This window comes from Rhodnius prolixus, unplaced genomic scaffold (genome assembly GCF_049639745.1).
Source record: "Rhodnius prolixus isolate KJV_2025 unplaced genomic scaffold, Rpr scaffold_2, whole genome shotgun sequence".
In the NCBI taxonomy this organism is placed as follows: Eukaryota; Metazoa; Arthropoda; class Insecta; order Hemiptera; family Reduviidae; genus Rhodnius; species Rhodnius prolixus.
In genome coordinates, this window is record NW_027411592.1 from 41,298,116 (window position 1) to 41,316,091 (window position 17,976).

Sequence of the window (17,976 nt, forward strand, 5' to 3'; positions counted from 1 at the left end):
TTCATTTACCTTTTAAATCATTTTGTAATAGGTGTCCCAATATTAATGGGAGTCACTGTATGTGGCAAATCTTCATACACTTTCAAATCACAAAATTGACAGAAAAGTTTTGGATTGATTATATACTTATTGTTACTGATATTTAATAAAATTCTGTATTGAGCTGAAGTTCTTAATTGTGCAAACATTCTTTTACCACTAAATTTACTGAAACTGGAAAAATAGGCAACCAATCCGATAAAGTGTAGAAAGGAATTTGATATATATTGATGTAAAAAGATAAGTACTTACGCTGGCATGTTGGTAGAGGCGCTGACCACGTTGAATCAAGATGGCATTCAATTCCTGGTTGCCCTTGGAGTTTATAACCCCAAGGGCAAGAGAATAACACTCTAGATCCATAAGTGTTGTTATGTGGTGTAATAATAAGCCGTGGATCATCTGGCTCTAGACGTGGACAGACAATCGGCTCGCATGTTGGCACTGAGCCGGACCACCGTCCTGTAAAGAAAATATCTTTCAGTAAAATATCTAATTACCAATCAATAGTTCACTTTTTAAGATAAAGTGCGTAGTGAAAGTTTGGCCGTTGAAATTTTCACTTTACTTGAAGAAAGTTTACATCACGTTGGTAAGTAAAGTTTTCATATTTATTTCTTTGTTTTATTTTAGGCCCAAAAATGCACTAAACAAAGCCTTAATTGTTTCTTGTTTCCCTTAAAGAGACTTCAGGGTATTAAACAACTGTAAAGTCAAGAATTTCCTGTGGATAGCCCTTCGGCACGGAAAAGGGAATATTTATAGGTTTCCATTTAAGAGGTATTTGCCAACATATTCTTTAGACCACGGTACCATAGGCTATCTGGCCAACCAACTTGGAATTTAAGATGATATTAGTAAATTGCCCTTATCTTTAAAAGAAAACATTACTTTTTTACTTTTGCGACGCCTTTCCTCCTCAATTAAAGGAACAAATCGATTAAATAAAGAGGTCTTCCGATTCGCCAATATTGTCAAGAACCGTAAGCGCAATATCACACATTTGAACTTTCCGCGATTTTTAATATTTGAGTTGCCATGAATCTCTAACAAAGCAATTTGACTAATTTCAGGTGAACAGGTTCTTCTGAAGCAACATAATTAAGTACATTTAAGTATGGTTAATATTAGTCAGAAGAGAAGTTTTTAAATTATAAGGGGCACTCTAAACAAAAACACCTTTTCTAAGTTTACAAGTGAATATTCTCTGAAAAATATTCAAATTACTTTACAATCGATCAATTTTACCGGAACCTATTAATCTTATTGCCAACTTACCAAATTTTGAAGGAAATGTTAATTTTATATATTTTTGTTTTTGAATTATGCTGACTAAACATTCACAGCATACACAGTACTGCCATACATAACTCAGAGAAACACACATAAATCATGAAGGCAGAGGAGACACATTCTAAATCATACATGAATATACCCACGTAGGCACTAGCACTTAGTGACGGAACAGTCAGAGCTAATTTCTAAAACAAAAACCAAATGCCTTGGTAATGACAAACTAATGACAAACCTTCAGATACACAGACAAAAAATAATACTTATATTTAAAAAAAAATACTATTTAAATTTGAATTTTCTTGAAGCTTTTAAAATAGTAAATAACAGCGTCACCCTTACGTGGATATCTGACATGTTGGGAATAACGGAAGTACTCCTGTTGATAAGGCTGCTAAAAAAAGTCACAATACTTGGATTTAAATTGAATAAGATGATATCTTGGGTCAGACGTGAGGACATCTCTCAAAAAGAGTTTCAGCTCCCAGAAATAGGAAAGGAATGGTTAGTTCCAGACGTTAAGGATATTCCTACGCAAACAGGGCACATCAATCTCGAAGAGAGGAAATTAGAAGGACAAGAGTTAGCACACTCGAATAACATATATTTATAATTTCCCAGATAACCCTAAGAGAATTTAAGAATTCAGAATGGCTTGATAAGTAAGGAAACAGCTGGAGAAAAATGCCATAGCAAGAACAGAATTTTCCTCACAGTTTTCAGTCAAATTAGAAGAAAGTAATCGGCAATGAACCAATGGTTTATTATGTCCTCTGCACCCTTGTTCCGTTTGACTAAACATTAAACGTACTAATAACTAAACTAAGTAACTAAACAACTAAATAACAATAACTCATAACAATGTCCTTAAAAATATTTTTAACAGATTTAATATTATCACAGTAATTTAATGTTATCACAGCATTATCACTAACGATGATTTTATTTACAATTTTATAAATTAAATTTACATATTAACTATTTAATATTATTTACAATTTAGTAATTTCAGGTACATCTAAATTTTATGTGAATATCTTGCAGGTACTTTAGGACTATATCAATGGTGCTCGGGTCATTGCCAAGAGCATCCTGTATTCTTCTTGGTATGCGATTTGATGTTCTACCCCTATTATACCTGGAACAGTCTAGCATTATGTGCTTCACTGTAAAGGGGGACATTACAGGAACTACAGGTCGGCGACGCATCTCTATTCATTAAATATCCATGGGTTAGTCGAGTATGGCTGATCCTCAGTCGAGCTAACACCATTTCGTCCCCAGGATGTGACGGTATCTTTAATTTCCCTCAGTTTGTTACCATTTACTGAGGTCCACTCATCCTGCCAACCCTGAAGGACTTTTATTTTGATCTCCCTGATCACGTCAACCGGCAGATGTCTCTGGACCGTAGCCTTCATATTGGCTGCCGCCTTTGCTGCCACGTCAGCAGTTTCATTTCCCATTATTCCCGAGTGACCTGGTGTCCAGACGAATATTATATTTGTCCCCTCTTGTCTCAAATTGTACAGCGAAGCATGGATAAGAACTAAAAACATCCCTAAGGATCGGAGGAGTGGACTTGGCTTGTATTAATGGCGTAAAACCTAGCACAGATGAGTAAGAATCTAAAATAAACACTTTTATCATCAGTAAGAACTCAAATTTGGGTATACGCATCATAAACTATAAACCCATTCTTTAATCCCTGAAAAAGGAAGCAAAAATTCAAAATATTGTATACATAAATAATCCTAAAAATTATTGTGGTCAAATATTATAAACAACAGAATTAAGGAAATGATCTAAAATTCTGTGTAAAGGATTTCTTTACCCTAACTTGCTTTCTATCTAATTACTGATACGTTAATCCAAAGGCAACATTTTTTGCATACTAATGAAAATGGCGCAGATCTTTCTCTTTTTTTCCCCTTTCTCTTGCTTCTTTTTTTTTTTAATCCTTTTTACATCTGCATATTATTATTATCTGTCACCGAAAAAGAATTTTAAAATGGGTAAAAAGAAAACGGTTTAGAATATAAATTACTCTACAAACAAAGGTAAAGAGTTGTTTCTAAATACAACAAAAAGTCTTCTGCATTTACATGTTTAACTCTGAATTTAAATAGTAAAAAAAAAAAAAGTTAAGATATTTGAGCAATTTCTTTGTGCATTTGTGAAGTGCTTTTTTCATTATTTCTGCATACAAATGTCGTTTTAAGTCAAGAGGTGAACAAACTAAGAGCCGAACGAAAACAATCTTTGAAATACTCGTATCTGTTGTAATCGCACATTGTCTACGATCTCTTTTCAAGATTCTTACTTACGCATTTTCTCTTGCACCGTTTTACACTCTCAATTCTTACTAACATTATCTAGTCGGTGAATTTTACTTAAATGACTCTTAAAAGATTCACTCACGAGCAAAAAAAATTTAAAATATTTAACTAAAAGTTACAAATCTACGTCAATTTAATTTATAAACTAAGTTTAAGAAGGTGTTTCTCAAGGAAGCATCTTAGGACCTATCCAATATGTTATATACACAGCAGACATACCAATCCATCCTGAAACTGTCCTCTTAACTTATGCAGATGATACCGCTATACTTTCTCCTCACATTGATCTGGTAACTTCACACAGAAACCTTCAAAGTCATATCTTTTCTCTTGAGGATTGGTTCAAGAAAATGGAAAATCAAGTTAAATGAAACAAAATCACAAAATATTACTTTTACTCTCCGCCGCATCACTCTTCCTCCGATCTTCTATGACTCAATTCCAATTCCTCCTGCCAATGTTGTCCGTTATTTTGGGCTTTATTTAGACAAAAGACTGAGTTAACAGACTGAAGTTAGGCGTTATCGACTGCTTAACCGCCTGGATGTACGGTATTGAACTGTGGGGTTCAACTAAACGCTCCAATTTTCATAGAATTCAATCTTTTCAGTCTAAAATTCTCCGCACTATCCTTAACGCTCCATTTTACGTTTCAAATCTAACTATCCACACAGACTTGGAAATTCCGTTTGTATGAGTCAGGTTGCACGAACTCGCTATAAAAGTTTTCATCAGAACTTGCACTCTCATTTCAATCCTGTTGTCCGCCATTTATCATCTCATCACCATCCAGATCATCCTCCCAGACGATTAAAACGCCAGTGGCCTCGCGATTTTCTCTCTTCTAAAGAGATTAGCCAATCCTGGAGACGACTTAGGGAGTGTTATCACTGGGTAACTTCTCCCCTCAATTAGTGAGTTCATAGTGGTGTCAATTATTTTCATTGTTACTAAATGGTGTATCTAGGCGCTGGTGTAACTTAACAAATAAATTAAAAAAAAAAAGTTTAAGAAAAATCAAGCCTTTTTAGGACAAAAAAAACAAACTCAGTTTTAATAATACAGAAAGATATGTTGCATAAAAATGTTTTCTCTAACTACAATTTAACCCTTGCCAGACAGAGTTAGAGAAATCTAAGTGATATTTCTCAAGAAATCAAATTGTGCAAACACAAATGTTCTTCAAACACCAAATCTTTGAGTTAAATTTAAGTCTTACCAAAATTATACGATTCTGTAATCTGTAAAGTAAACTGAAATGCAGCTGTTTGCGGGAGAGAATATGAATGAATAAAATGCTTTGAACATAGGGATACTTTCTGTTGAAGAATTTTCTTCTGAATTTGAGTTTTAGCAACACATTTAACCCCTTTTTAATGTACACAAAGACCGTTACATTACACAATAATGCCACGTTAGAGAGAATCTAATTACAGGTCTTCCAAAAATGTAGCATTATCAATTTTTCAAATAAAAAGTTATAGATGTTCGAACAGATTAATACATAAAGACTAATCTAAATTCCTAGCAGTCGTTTTTGAGAAATTCTTAAAAAAACTGAAAAATCCTCCAGGGAAAACTGAACTTTCGATGGCCGATTTTGCTTAAAACTGTGGCACCTAAGCGAAATACGAAATATTATATTTGAACGTTCTGTGATTTGTTTGTTGCTGAGTTACAGTGGATTCACACTTCCAGAGAGAGTGACCAATTTGTAAAAACTACTTTTCTGTACGGAAGGTATTACCAGTGAAAAGAACAAATCGAAAATCTGCAAGATTTCAAGATTACCCCACGAAAAGAAAGTAAAAACTATTTCCGTACCTAAAATGGAGGTTACTTTTTCTGAGTTGGTGAATTCCATTAGTTTACACTTAATATGATTTCTCAGTTTTACTACATAAAGATCCTAGACGAACGTAAATCTCAAAAACTTCTTTATGGTTAAAACTATGCTATTGAAACGCCTGAATAATCTGCCGTCCTCTATAATTGTCCTACAAGATAATAACTACAAACTACTGTCATAAAACTGCTGGTATCATTAAAGTAAAACTGGCGCAGAAGATAATTATGAGTTAGATGTCATTTATTATCCAGTTTCGAAGACTATAATTAATCACAAAATTCATATTTTCTGTACATACGAGGGTCGTTTGAAAAGTCCGTGCAAAAATAAAAACTACTTAATTTTTTGGGGTAAACCTTTTTTATTTTTCAACATAGTCTCCTTTTAGGCTTATACACTTCGTCCAACGCTGCTCTAGTTTGTTGATCCCTTCCGAATAATAGGATTTGTCCAAGTCTGAAAAATAGCCATTCGTTTCTGCAATCACCTCCTCGTTTGAATAAAATCTTTTTCCCGCCAGCCATTTCTTCATATTGGGGAACAAATAGTAGTCCGAGGGAGCCAAGTTTGGAGAATAGGGGGGATGTGAAACGAGTTGGAACCCTATTTCCATTAATTTTGCGACCACAACTGATGAGGTGTGAGCTGGTGCGTTGTCGTGATGGAAAAGGACTTTTTTGTGGGCCAATCGTGGGCGTTTTTCTTGCAGCTCGGTTTTTCAAACGGTCCCAATAACGATGAATAATATGCACCTGTAATAGTTTTACCCTTTTCCAGATAGTCGATGAGGATTATTCCTTGCGAATCCCAAAAGACAGTCGCCATAATCTTTCCGGCCGAAGGAACGGTCTTCGCCTTTTTTGGCGCAGATTCCCCCTTGGTAACCCATTGTTTAGATTGTTCTTTGGTCTCAGGAGTGTAGTGATGTATCCATGTTTCATCCACAGTGACGAAACGACGCTTAAAGTCCTGCAGATTCTTCTGGAACAGCTGCAAACCGTCCTTGCAACACTTCACACGATTTCGTTTTTGGTCAAGCGTGAGCAATCGCGGCACCCATCTTGCGGATAGCTTTGGTCATGTCCAAATGTTGATGCAAAATATTATGTACCCGTTCATTCGAGATGCCCACAGCACTAGCAATCTCACGCACCTTCACTCTTCTGTCATCCATCACCATATCATGGATTTTGTCAATGTTTTCTGGAGTAGTAACCTCAACAGGGCGTCCAGAATGTTCAGCCGTCACTTGTGCCCATATGGCCACTCCGAAAATTTTGAAACCACTTATAAACTGTTCTAATCGAAGGTGCACGGTCACCATAATGTTTATCAAGCTTCTCTTTAGTCTCCTGAGGCGTTTTGCCTTTCATAAAGTAGTGTTTAATTAACACACGAAATTCTTTTTCGTCCATTTTTGAAAATCACTCGACTTCCTCGATTCAAACGAATGCCAAACACAAAGAAATAGGCCGATCTGGCTGAAACTTGGTGTGTGTTCTTCCAAGAGATGCTACTAACTAAACATAACCTCGATACGCGCCAGTAGTGCTATCTCTCTGACTTTGCACGGACTTTTCAAACGACCCTCGTAAAATTACTAATAGTCTGCATTTCAACGCAACCTATTTCTTGCAAACTTTGTGACAGCAGTAATGAAGATCTGTTTAAAGCGTAAGATAATCATATACTATGTACAACTTGTAACAAACAAATTAGTTGTAAAGTGAATATTTTTTTAAAAAAAGAAGCCAATTTAATGTACGTACATAATTAGTGACAAGAGAAATGCGTGAAGAGTTTTAAAAAGTTTATTTTAACTCGTGGACAAATAAAATAACAATTCTGTTTTAATCAAATAAAAATATACTCTGTTAATTTTTACTGTATTCGGATTGATGGCACTTCTTAATTTCTTTCTTTAAACCGTATTAGTTGAGAGAAATTACTGTTGAGAAAAGGAAAGAAACTAAATAATATTAATGACCCTGTCTTTGTTTCATAATTTACGGCTCAAACCTAATGATTTATTGTGTCTTCAAAACTAAGGAGTGCGCTATAAACCAAGTAGGGGAAACAAAACGAAGCTCCAGAATTGTTAGAGCTGGAATAAGTTAATAAATGAGACTCATTTTTCAGCCTCTAAACCCCCACTGAAATACATAATCCTAAATCGCTTTTTCCTTTTTTCTAAATGTCAGCAAAACTGCCCAATTAATTTTTATATTATTGATTGCATTGCACAAAACTGACTACAGTAATAATAAAATAATGTGTTTATGAAGCCCTACACATTAAAACCCAATCCTTGTAATTATTATTTGAGTAGACAAATTCATTCTTGTTGCCTTACCAATTCTGGCTTTATTAAGCCCCCACTTCAGTCTCCAAATCCTTTTTGTTTAATCCCATATCCAGAAAGTTTAAGCTTTAATCGACTTTGCAAATACTTTTGAAGGTTTCATTGACCATTCCAGTAATTCTACCTTCTGTTACATCTTTCACAACGTAGTTAGTTGGAAAATAATTTAATAATTGTATATAATTTATATTTAACAGTTTTGTTTCTTTATGTATTTTATCGTTTTATTATTATATGTATTCAAGGTAATATTTGTAAAGTTGTAGAAGAATGAGAATGAAGCTAGTATCGAGAAAACGGTACCATCCGCGGAAACCATCCGCACTCTGTGGTGGTACAGTACACTACTGCGTCCAAATTGTACTGAAATTGGCGTTATTGTAAGTATTAGAAGTTGGTTATTAAATAAACCAATACTTAGAATCAATAAAAAAAAAGAAAAAATATCCGAAATTACTTAAATAATATTAAATGTTAATGTACGTAGTTTCCTTCAATTACATTCTTAATATAGAAGTCCTCCTCAATGTTATATGAGTACGTGTATTATAAATAGATAAAGATAAGTATACTTTTATTTGGTTATAAAACTTCTTTACAACAAGTACACAATTAAAGGGCTAAATTAAATTAAAGTTTGAAAATGAATGAAGAATAATTACAAGTATTACATTCTTGTTATTAACTACGTAATTTGTGCTCACGTAAGACGGAATTCAAGACTGAAATTTAGTTTTAACTCTATGATTCATATCATTCATATTCTATTCATAGTAGACCAACTCTAAGGGTACGTTCACAACGGAGCTGTGAGCATAGATGATAGCGGAGATGATAGCAGTGATGCATCAGCGCTTATAGAATAACCTAGTACATTCTTATGTGAGCGTGCACAACGAAGCTTCGACTCGTGACTCATACTCGCTGCTATAAACGAGCATAGATGATAGAATTGAATTTTTCATTTTTCTGCTAGCTGAACTCCAGTATCGGAGCTTCAAAATGGACGTCGAAAAATTATTTAGTGCTGTCTTTACTCATTATTTTTTATTATTTACTTTTAAACAATATTTTGTTTTTTAAATCTTGCTTACATTTATTTTCATGTGTATTTATTTTTTTTTTTCAATAAAATCATTACTAACCTAAGAGTAATCACTAGTTTTTCTTCTATGGTTATAGGATTTCCATGACAATTTTTCCAAAGTTTTCTTAATTTTGACCTTATTTTTTCTAAAATATAGTCGAATGTGGGTGGACCCATCCTCACATATTCAAAAAAACGATCCGGATAATTTCTAAGTTCCTTATATAAATAGTGAAATTCGCCCAAAGTACTTCGTTTTTTATTTATGGGATGTACATGATATTTTCTAAAGCGTTTTTTCTTTAAAATATACCTTTTTGTTGCTGCTGAACATAAAAACTCTTCTTCACTTCTCGGACATGAATCACAGCTCTGTTGTGCACACTAATCAGCGATTATATTTTACTCTATCAGCTATCATCTCTGCTATCATCTATACTCACAGCTCCGTTGTAAACGTACCCTAACTTTCCCTTTTTCTTTTTAATATGCGAGTGAAAGTGATGATTATTCAGAATAAAGATAAATCATAAAAATAATTTGGGATGGAGTTAAAATGAAATGCCTTTTTAATACTAACTATAATGATGAGATACATCTTTTATTATTCTAACAGAAAAATATTTATGGGTGATAAAAGGCCAGCACAAGGGTCTGTGACATCTAATGCATTCTAAAAAAAATAATATGTACAAGAAGTATGAATGAAATGTTGGGTACTCGCTGATTTGTTTACCTTTTGGCGTTTAATCAACCCTTATACTTAACATTTTAAACTGTAAGTTTTTGTTAAGGAGATATCTTATTTTTTGTTGATTGAGATCTTGGATAATAGAAGAAAAAAAATTATTAATAATTACAAAAAATGATGACTTTATGCGATAACGTAGATACAGAATATCAAAACATTTTTGCGGTAAAATGATCAGATTTGTTTTATGTCATCCAGAATCTTGAAAGCGTTAATCATTTATGGCATATTTTAAAATGTGAGATATCTTAATCACGATAAAATAATTTTGAAACCAACCACGCGTCCAACGCACCAACTCACAAAAACACTTCTTTTTTTTTTTTTGTATGTTAAACAAAATTTGGGAAACATTAATAAAAAATAGAAGCTCCCGTCTCGAGACGGGAAATCTCATTTCATTAAAAACATAAAAACAAACTGTTTACTTTTTGAAAAAAGTATTGTAAAGTATCAAAATTAAATTAATTAGAACTGAAAACTCTTGGAAATCAAAATTACATCCAGCTTTGCTGAGAAGAAATTAAAAGGAATATGATCAGGGACGGCAATGATTCAGGAGTAAAAAAAACTCAGTTGGAATATTGTTTTACTCAAAAGAGTTCTTCATCATTATTTACAATGTTATTGTTTTATAATAAAGGTTCAATACTGCGAAGTGTAATTAAATTAATCTGAGCATCTATTTTATCTTTACATCAAATAGAAAGTGAACAGTTTTCATCTTGGTTCTCATCAAAAAACGCTTTAATCACAAGCAGTACTGTATGATATCGTAATGTTTAACTGATGCTTAACAACTCTATCCAGAAAAAAACAACTGTATTTAAAATCCAGTCTTTTAAAATCGTTTCGCCCAGACACAAGCAAGTTAGAGAATGCAAAACTTCATCTGGACTAGGACCTCCTTTTCAAAGCTGGCAAACAAGAACATTAGTGAAATTTGGATAGCGGAAAGGCGGAGTCTACAGTTAGTAAATAGTAAAATAGTAGAACTATTTTAGCTCCACAAAAAAAGTGGCGCACTTTAAAAATGCGTTTTTTTTTTCTCTGTAACTTTTTTATTCTACATTTTAATTTAGTTAGCAAATATAAGAAGTATAAAGTTACGGGAAGGCTAAAATAAAATAAGAAATGATCTAAAAGAAATGAAAACCTTTAATTTAACAAAAAAGTACTTCTGGCAAAAAATGAGTTTGAAAAAAAATGTATTTCTTCCGATTAAAAAAGAGAAAAAGAATTTTAGTAACGTGTATTGCTCGCATTACTGCATCCAATCTCCTCGGCATACTCCTTATTAAATTTCTCACGAAATCTTGTGTTAATTCCTTCCATATCTCCACCAGAGCACCTCGCAACTCTTCTAAGCTCCTGGGCGGATTATTTCTCCATCTTAATCGCCTACCCAGCTCATCCCAAAGATGTTCAATTGGATTTAAATCCGGGCTGCGTGCTGGCCATCTCAAAACACGAATGCTAGTATCCTGTAGATATTGAACAACACAGGCGGCAAAGTGTGGTCGGGCATTATCTTGCATAAAAATAAAATTCTCCCCAATAAATGGTGCATAGGGTATCACATATTGCTGCAAAATTTCCCTCACATACAAATCTGCATTCAAGATTGCCCTGTTGAACACGTGGGGCTCAGTCTTAGCCTCCATAGAAATCCCAGCCCACACCTTCACTGAACCACCTCCGAATGGTAATCTACCAGAAATATTGCACAGAGCGTAGCACTTCCTAGGCCTTCGGTAAACTCGTCGCCTCCCATCAGGTGCATAGAGAGCAAAACGGGACTCGTCTGAAGAGAGAACGTTTCTCCAATCGTTCTCAGACCAGTTGCGGTGTTCCCTAGCGAACTCTAGACGGGCTCTCCGATGATCTACGGTGAGCAATGGTCCTATGGCTTGCTTCCTAGAGCGTAAATTCATTTCAGCGAACCTTCTTCGTACAGTTTCGGCACTGACTGAAACTCCACGAACAGTAAGCAATGTTTGAGCCGTTTCAGAAGCAGTTGATGTACGATTTCTCAGAGTGTGAATTCTAATAAATCGGTCATCAAGTGCTTCTGTGGCTCTTGGTCGACCCGAACCTTGTCTGCGAGTGCAGAGGCCTGTCTCCCGGTAGCGATGGATGGCTCTACGGACGGTGGTCTCAGGCAACCCTAACGTTTGTGCTGCGTACCGCTGACTCCGTCCATCCTCAACTAATGCAATAATACGGGCCACTTGCTCTGCTGTAATTGAGAGTTTGCAATGCTTTCAGCTTGAAAAAAGTCGAAACGCAACTGTAGAGGTCAATAAATTTATTTACTGTTGAGGTAAAGTTCATGTTGTTGTTTACACAAAAAGACCTAAGGGGATTAAACGAGGAATTGCTTCTTTATTTACAAGAAACTTTGGGCCTTGATTCGATTAATTGTTCCCTGACAGTTTATGAAAATAATTAAAACTAATAATCTTTGCCCAAAATGTGATAAAACAAAAAATAAACGCTTTTTTCAAAGTGCGCCACTTTTTTTGTGGAGCAGTTTATTTTAGCTCCAGCAAGTATCGCTACATGATTATTGCTGGAAATATCGCTTTAGTAAAAAAAAAAAGTAAGTAAAGTAAAGTAATTGCCTATTTTTTCAGGCGGGCTTTACGTCCAACTACCAATTAGGTGTCATGGACGGAGGTGAGACTAGCAAACATACTTTACTGTAAATTTCTTTTATTAACCTTTAAATTAAATCCAAGGCCTAAGACCGGGATTCGAACCCCTTACCACAATACATATCAGCTTCACAGGTCTCGTCTCTAACCGCTCGGCTACCGAGGCGCCTAAATTTCGCTTTAGTGTGCTATATGAAGAAGAACAGCCCAGAGTAAAAAAGTGCTAACCAATCTATCGTATAACAGTTAGTCACTGCTAGTCTAATTGGTTAATTTATAACTCTAATTTAAACCACCTCCAAATTGTTACGTGCATAAAAACAATGACTTGACTTGGTGCAAAGGTGTTTAAAAATAACTTTTCCAATTTTGGCACTACCCAAGAATATTAAAAGACTCAATAAATAGTTTTGTATTTAACTCTCCACTTGGAATATATATTATAGCCTATGTAATAACTGATGTCACAAAATAATTTTGTTTTTTCGTTGATTGTTTCCGAAAACCGGCAAACCGTTTTGATCCTGCCAGAGACTGGAGAAAGAATCGCAAAAACCAAAGATCTTGGCAACAAGCTTAGCATTGTGGGAAATTAAATTATGTTCCAACAATAAATCTATTTAGTAATTAGTTTTACTAGACTCTGATTTAGATTTACAAAACTATTATCATGCGACATGAGTGTTGTAGGCTTAGTAAGGGGACTAGGAAAATTGGAGTATACCACGAACAAATTTGTCAGTGAAGAGACGGAAGTGGCAGCAGGGTCCAACGGCTCGCTCTGCTGGTGACAGTTATATTAGAAGTCAAGCCAAAGTACACATTATACCCTCCTATCTAGTTTGTTGTATGTACAAAACATCAACATACGTGTATGCACACAGTACTAAACCGTGCACACTCATACGTACAAACCAACTCCGTATTAAAGTTCTCACAAATTTTGAACTCACTAAAACAGCGACACTGAACTCACCATTTTCTCACTTCCATAGTCACTGTCATCCAATTTAGCAAATAATTAATCCACGCGTTACCTACCAATACTAAAGTGCATAAACGCTGTTTTGAAATCGAATATCACCTACAGCCTCTAAATTTGTAGATGTGCTAGTGTAGAAAGACAATACATATTTACAGACGATTTATCTGACTTACAAAGTAAGTCCTCTGGCTAAACGTGTGTGTCATGTTTTTAGATTGTTTTTATTTCCCTTTTACTTACAAAGGAAAGGATGTAAAGCGATGGTTTCAAAGTTTTAGAAGTTGAGTGGGTCACATTTATTTGTGAAATTTTTAATTATTTTAAAATTCAAACGTAGAAGAAGATCATGAATGTTATATTATTCACATCAATATTGTTTGAATACAACAAATTTTGGAAAAGACTACCCGTCAATGGTGTATTCTTAAACAATAAAGAACAGTAATAACAGTGATGATGTTTGTGGGCAAATTGAAATCAAGATAGAACAATGCGAGGCTTATGCTTATTGAAAAGTTAAATTAAGAAAAATAAAAGCTTCTTTGTGTGGAAGTAAAACAAATTTATAAAAGTGAAGTTAATGTTACTCGAAAATAAAGTATAACACCATATTATCAGTCAGGGTACATCAATAAGTTTCCCCGCAATAATGGGACGATATATTCTGAACGAAGTGCTGGTGATTGTTGGAAACTGTCTGACTCAGCTCAGTGTATTAACCACACTCTTATACTTCTTCTTGTACGTCGTTCAAACCCTCAAGGGACAATATGGAAGCCATTGGGAAAAGCATTCACTCACAAAAGGAGGAAGTGTGAGGAATAATGTTTTTATGAAAGCTGGAGGGTGCGTCTAGTTTAAGTGCCTACTATATCTGGGACCCTTACTAAATGCGAACCTTCGCTTACTCTTCCCTATCCCATTCTCCCATTGTACACTTAAACGGGAAATTAAACAATTTCCTACCGGCTGTCCGTATTTCCAGCCAAATTAACTTTGCTTACAATTGATTTCCTTTAATGTAATACTAGTGTTTCTATCATATGTCTTTATGTCTGAAGATATTTAAATATATATTTCAATCAGTTCCAAAAATATCAATATGTATTGTATATTTATCGGGAATATTGAATTATATTCAGGGTGTATACGGAGGAGTGGTCGAAACTTCGGGAGGTAATTCAGCAGCAAAAATGCAACAAAAAATAAATAAAGTAGCAATAAAACGCAGTGGTTGACTTCAATTGTTTGGGCAACTTATTTTAATGGCATAATGGAGGTTTTTTTTGATCAAAGTTAATTAATTCAAAAATAAAATGGTTATTTTCTCTTTGTTCCTTCTCCAAAAATTGACATTTGAGTAAATTAGTAGTGAAAAGTTGGTTACGCAAAATCCCAGTTTTCTGCATTTACACCCCTCTGTTCGGGGTTGGGTTTTATTAAAAACCAAAAAAATCCATATGGTCTTGAAGCTCAATAAATGCACAACTTTTTCTTGAAATTATGTGACTCCTTGATTCATTAATCATTAAAAAAATGCAGTTGAGAATTTTAACAAAAATCATCGAGAACGAATTTTTTAGACATTAAAGTAAAAATTGCCTTGTTATAAGAAACGTTTTGAGGCTCTGGGTTGAGTAAATTTATGGGAAATTTAATGCTCTTTCATTTGGAATAAGTAGATTTGTTGTGGGATAAAGGCTAGAAAAGTTACGGCTTTTTTATGGTGGAAAACGCGAATATCGACGGAAAAGTTAAAAATGCAAATATCTTGGACACCATTGAGAATCGGGCCAAAGTGAAGAGAATATTTTTTGTTGCATTTGAGCTGCTAAATCACCTCCCGAAGTTTCGATCACTCCTCCGCATACGCCCTGTATATTAACGCAAATTTTTATTAATTTTAATTTAAAAAATATCTGTATTTTTCGCTATTTATTGAAGGAATTGTAGATAGACAAGCATTCAATGAGGATATCTCCATGTTAATTTCTTGGAATGTGCTGATAACTTAGTAGTAATATTTATCCCAGACTTACTCTGCAACTTACAATTAATAATTTTGAGAAATCATCATAAATCTGACGCCAAATATGAACATGATTTTAATAAACATATTTTACTAATAATGTGGTTAATTCGTATAAGTATCTAGTTATGTTTCTGCCTTTCAAAATACAAAAATTAGGTACAATTTTTCACATTGTGTATACATGTTTATACATGTTTAAATTTTTGTTTGGCCGTTTTGTAGTCACTTGTGTTCGTTTTTGTACTAATGACATACAATAAATTTGTACACTGAATTTGTAAGCAGTGGAACTAGGAAGTCAAAGTAAACAACAAAGGTCATTTAAATATTCTTATTTTTGTCTGTAACCTAAGCCGGTCGGATACACACTCGGAATGTTTAACAGAACGCTAGGAATTGAAGGCTACAGCGCTGACATTAACAGTTCTCCTCTTTGCTGAATTTGTACACTTCTGAAATAGATGGAGTATCGTATTGATCTAAAACCTGTTACAAAGCCTTTATGGTATAAAAGGGAAATAGAAATGCTTGCAAATGACTGTTTCATTTTGATTTATCCGCCATTCCTAAAAAGAAAGCAGTGAAATTTACTTTTGATGTGCCGTGTCAAACAGGCCTCTTCTTTATTGGAAAATGGTTTCCTATTACCTTTGAAATAACTACTGATGCTGAAAACTGGACCCAAACTAGAATTCTGAGATAATTGTTCTGAATGCAATTTTAATTTTTATGGAATTATATTAATAACTGAGCCCTCTAATTTTGGAGAATATTACCACAATTGTTTCAGTACCATACGCAATAAAATACGTTACAGATAATCTGTATGATATATTGTACATATACATCTATATTAATAAATAATTTTATTGTCGAGGACCCTTCTATGCGGTCAGCTTATTGGATTCCCAAGCGGAGGTACCGGAATCGAATTCAGCTGCTAACACTTAGATTTTCTCTACCTAGGAGCTTCTTACAGCTCACTGTCCAATGACAATGTTTATCTGTAACGAGAGAACAAAGAGAAAAAAAGCCCCGGGTGCCAGTAACCTCAGATGTTGACGCGCCTTAAATCATTAAAAAATATTGTATAGTTCCTGGATGAAAAATAGGATAATTTAATTTAAATTATAAACAAAACTTTATAGATAGATTACAATGGATGATAAACATTGTAACTATTTAATGATCTTTCTGTACTAACCTTTTCAATTATTTGTTCCTTAATGGCCAATATTCTCCTAACGGTGTGCCATACTAACTCCACGCAGGCGCCACAGTAGCCGAGCGGTTAGAGGCGAGACCTGTGAAGCTAATATGTATTGTGGTACTGGGTTCGATTCCCGGTCTTAGGCCTTGGATTTTATTTAATAAAAGAAATTTACTGTAAAATATGTATACTAGTCGCCTCCGTCCTCGACACCTTATTGGAAAGAGAAATTGATAGTTGCACGTAAAGCCCGCCTGAAAAAATAGGCAATTACTTTACTTTACTTTACTAACTTCCCATTAGAAGACAGTCTTGCAGGATGTATTGTACATATTTTAAACAGAATTCGAGTGAATTCTGGTTTAGGGTATCCAAAATTAATGGTAAAAGTACAACCTTCCTTTGCTGTCTTCTTTGCCAGTTGTTCGACTTCACATTTCGACAACCAAAGCCACATGTGCCACCAACTTTACCGGAACTCCACCTGCTACCTTTATATTCTTCATTGATTTCCTTGCTTTCTTTCACATACGCTGTTAAGATTTTCACAATAATTGTCCTTATTGCTACTTTGCTTTCAGTCATAACTGGCAATTTTTTCAACACTTCGCTGAGATTGTATCACATTACTTTAAGCCACCGAGTATTTCCTTAAATATTGCGAGCTCTTTTGTTCCTACAGATCTTGTTAAACTAACTAAATTGTGTTTTTTTTTTGCTGCACCACAACAGATTATTAAACCTTTTTCAAATACTTACAAAATACAATTTTTTAGAGCGTCAGCTTTAAAATTTCCTAACCATACACTACTAGACATATTAAGCATTAAATTCTATTTTCTTTGTTGGATTTTCGTTTTTGTTCAATAATTGCACAAAATTTTGTTGAAAAGTTATTACCTAGCTTTGAGAGGAGAGAAATTCCATTCTATTTCATACTGTTTAACTTGTTCAATTTTCTTGTTTGTAAAAAAGAGAGATGTTATAAAGTACGTTAAAAATCCACTTAACTTTTTTGTTTTTTATAAAGATATTGTTTTAGAATTTAACCATTCTAGAACCGATTAAAACGAAACTCTTTCTCTTATCAAACAATCTTTAGTAGATGAGACTTTTAATTAAATTTCATGTATGTTATGATGATGATAAAATGTTTAATGAATTAATTTTTCATAAGACTTCATTTCGTTCTTTTAAATTTCCTGTTGGCTAATTGGCTTCCGCATAAAAATAAATGATTAAGGTTGGGGATTAATTTTTGTTTATTCGTTAGGATTCATTAGGTAGGATTTCATACTTTAGTTTGTTTATTTTTTTGCCATATGTTCGACTTTACTTAATTATCTAGCAGCCCAATATAAACTACCGTGCG

The 17,976-nt window shown here is 34.1% G+C and overlaps 1 protein-coding gene across 2 annotated transcripts in view; it reads right to left on the reverse strand.

Moving 5' to 3' along the window:
- hig (locomotion-related protein hikaru genki) overlaps window positions 1-17,976 on the reverse strand; it is a 781,895-nt gene that overhangs the window by 49,112 nt on the left and 714,807 nt on the right. For both annotated transcript variants that reach the window (XM_074119349.1, XM_074119350.1), the window contains one exon: window positions 292-501. In XM_074119349.1, coding sequence (XP_073975450.1) covers window positions 292-501 — 210 coding nt within the window. The remainder of the gene's footprint in view (window positions 1-291; window positions 502-17,976) is intronic.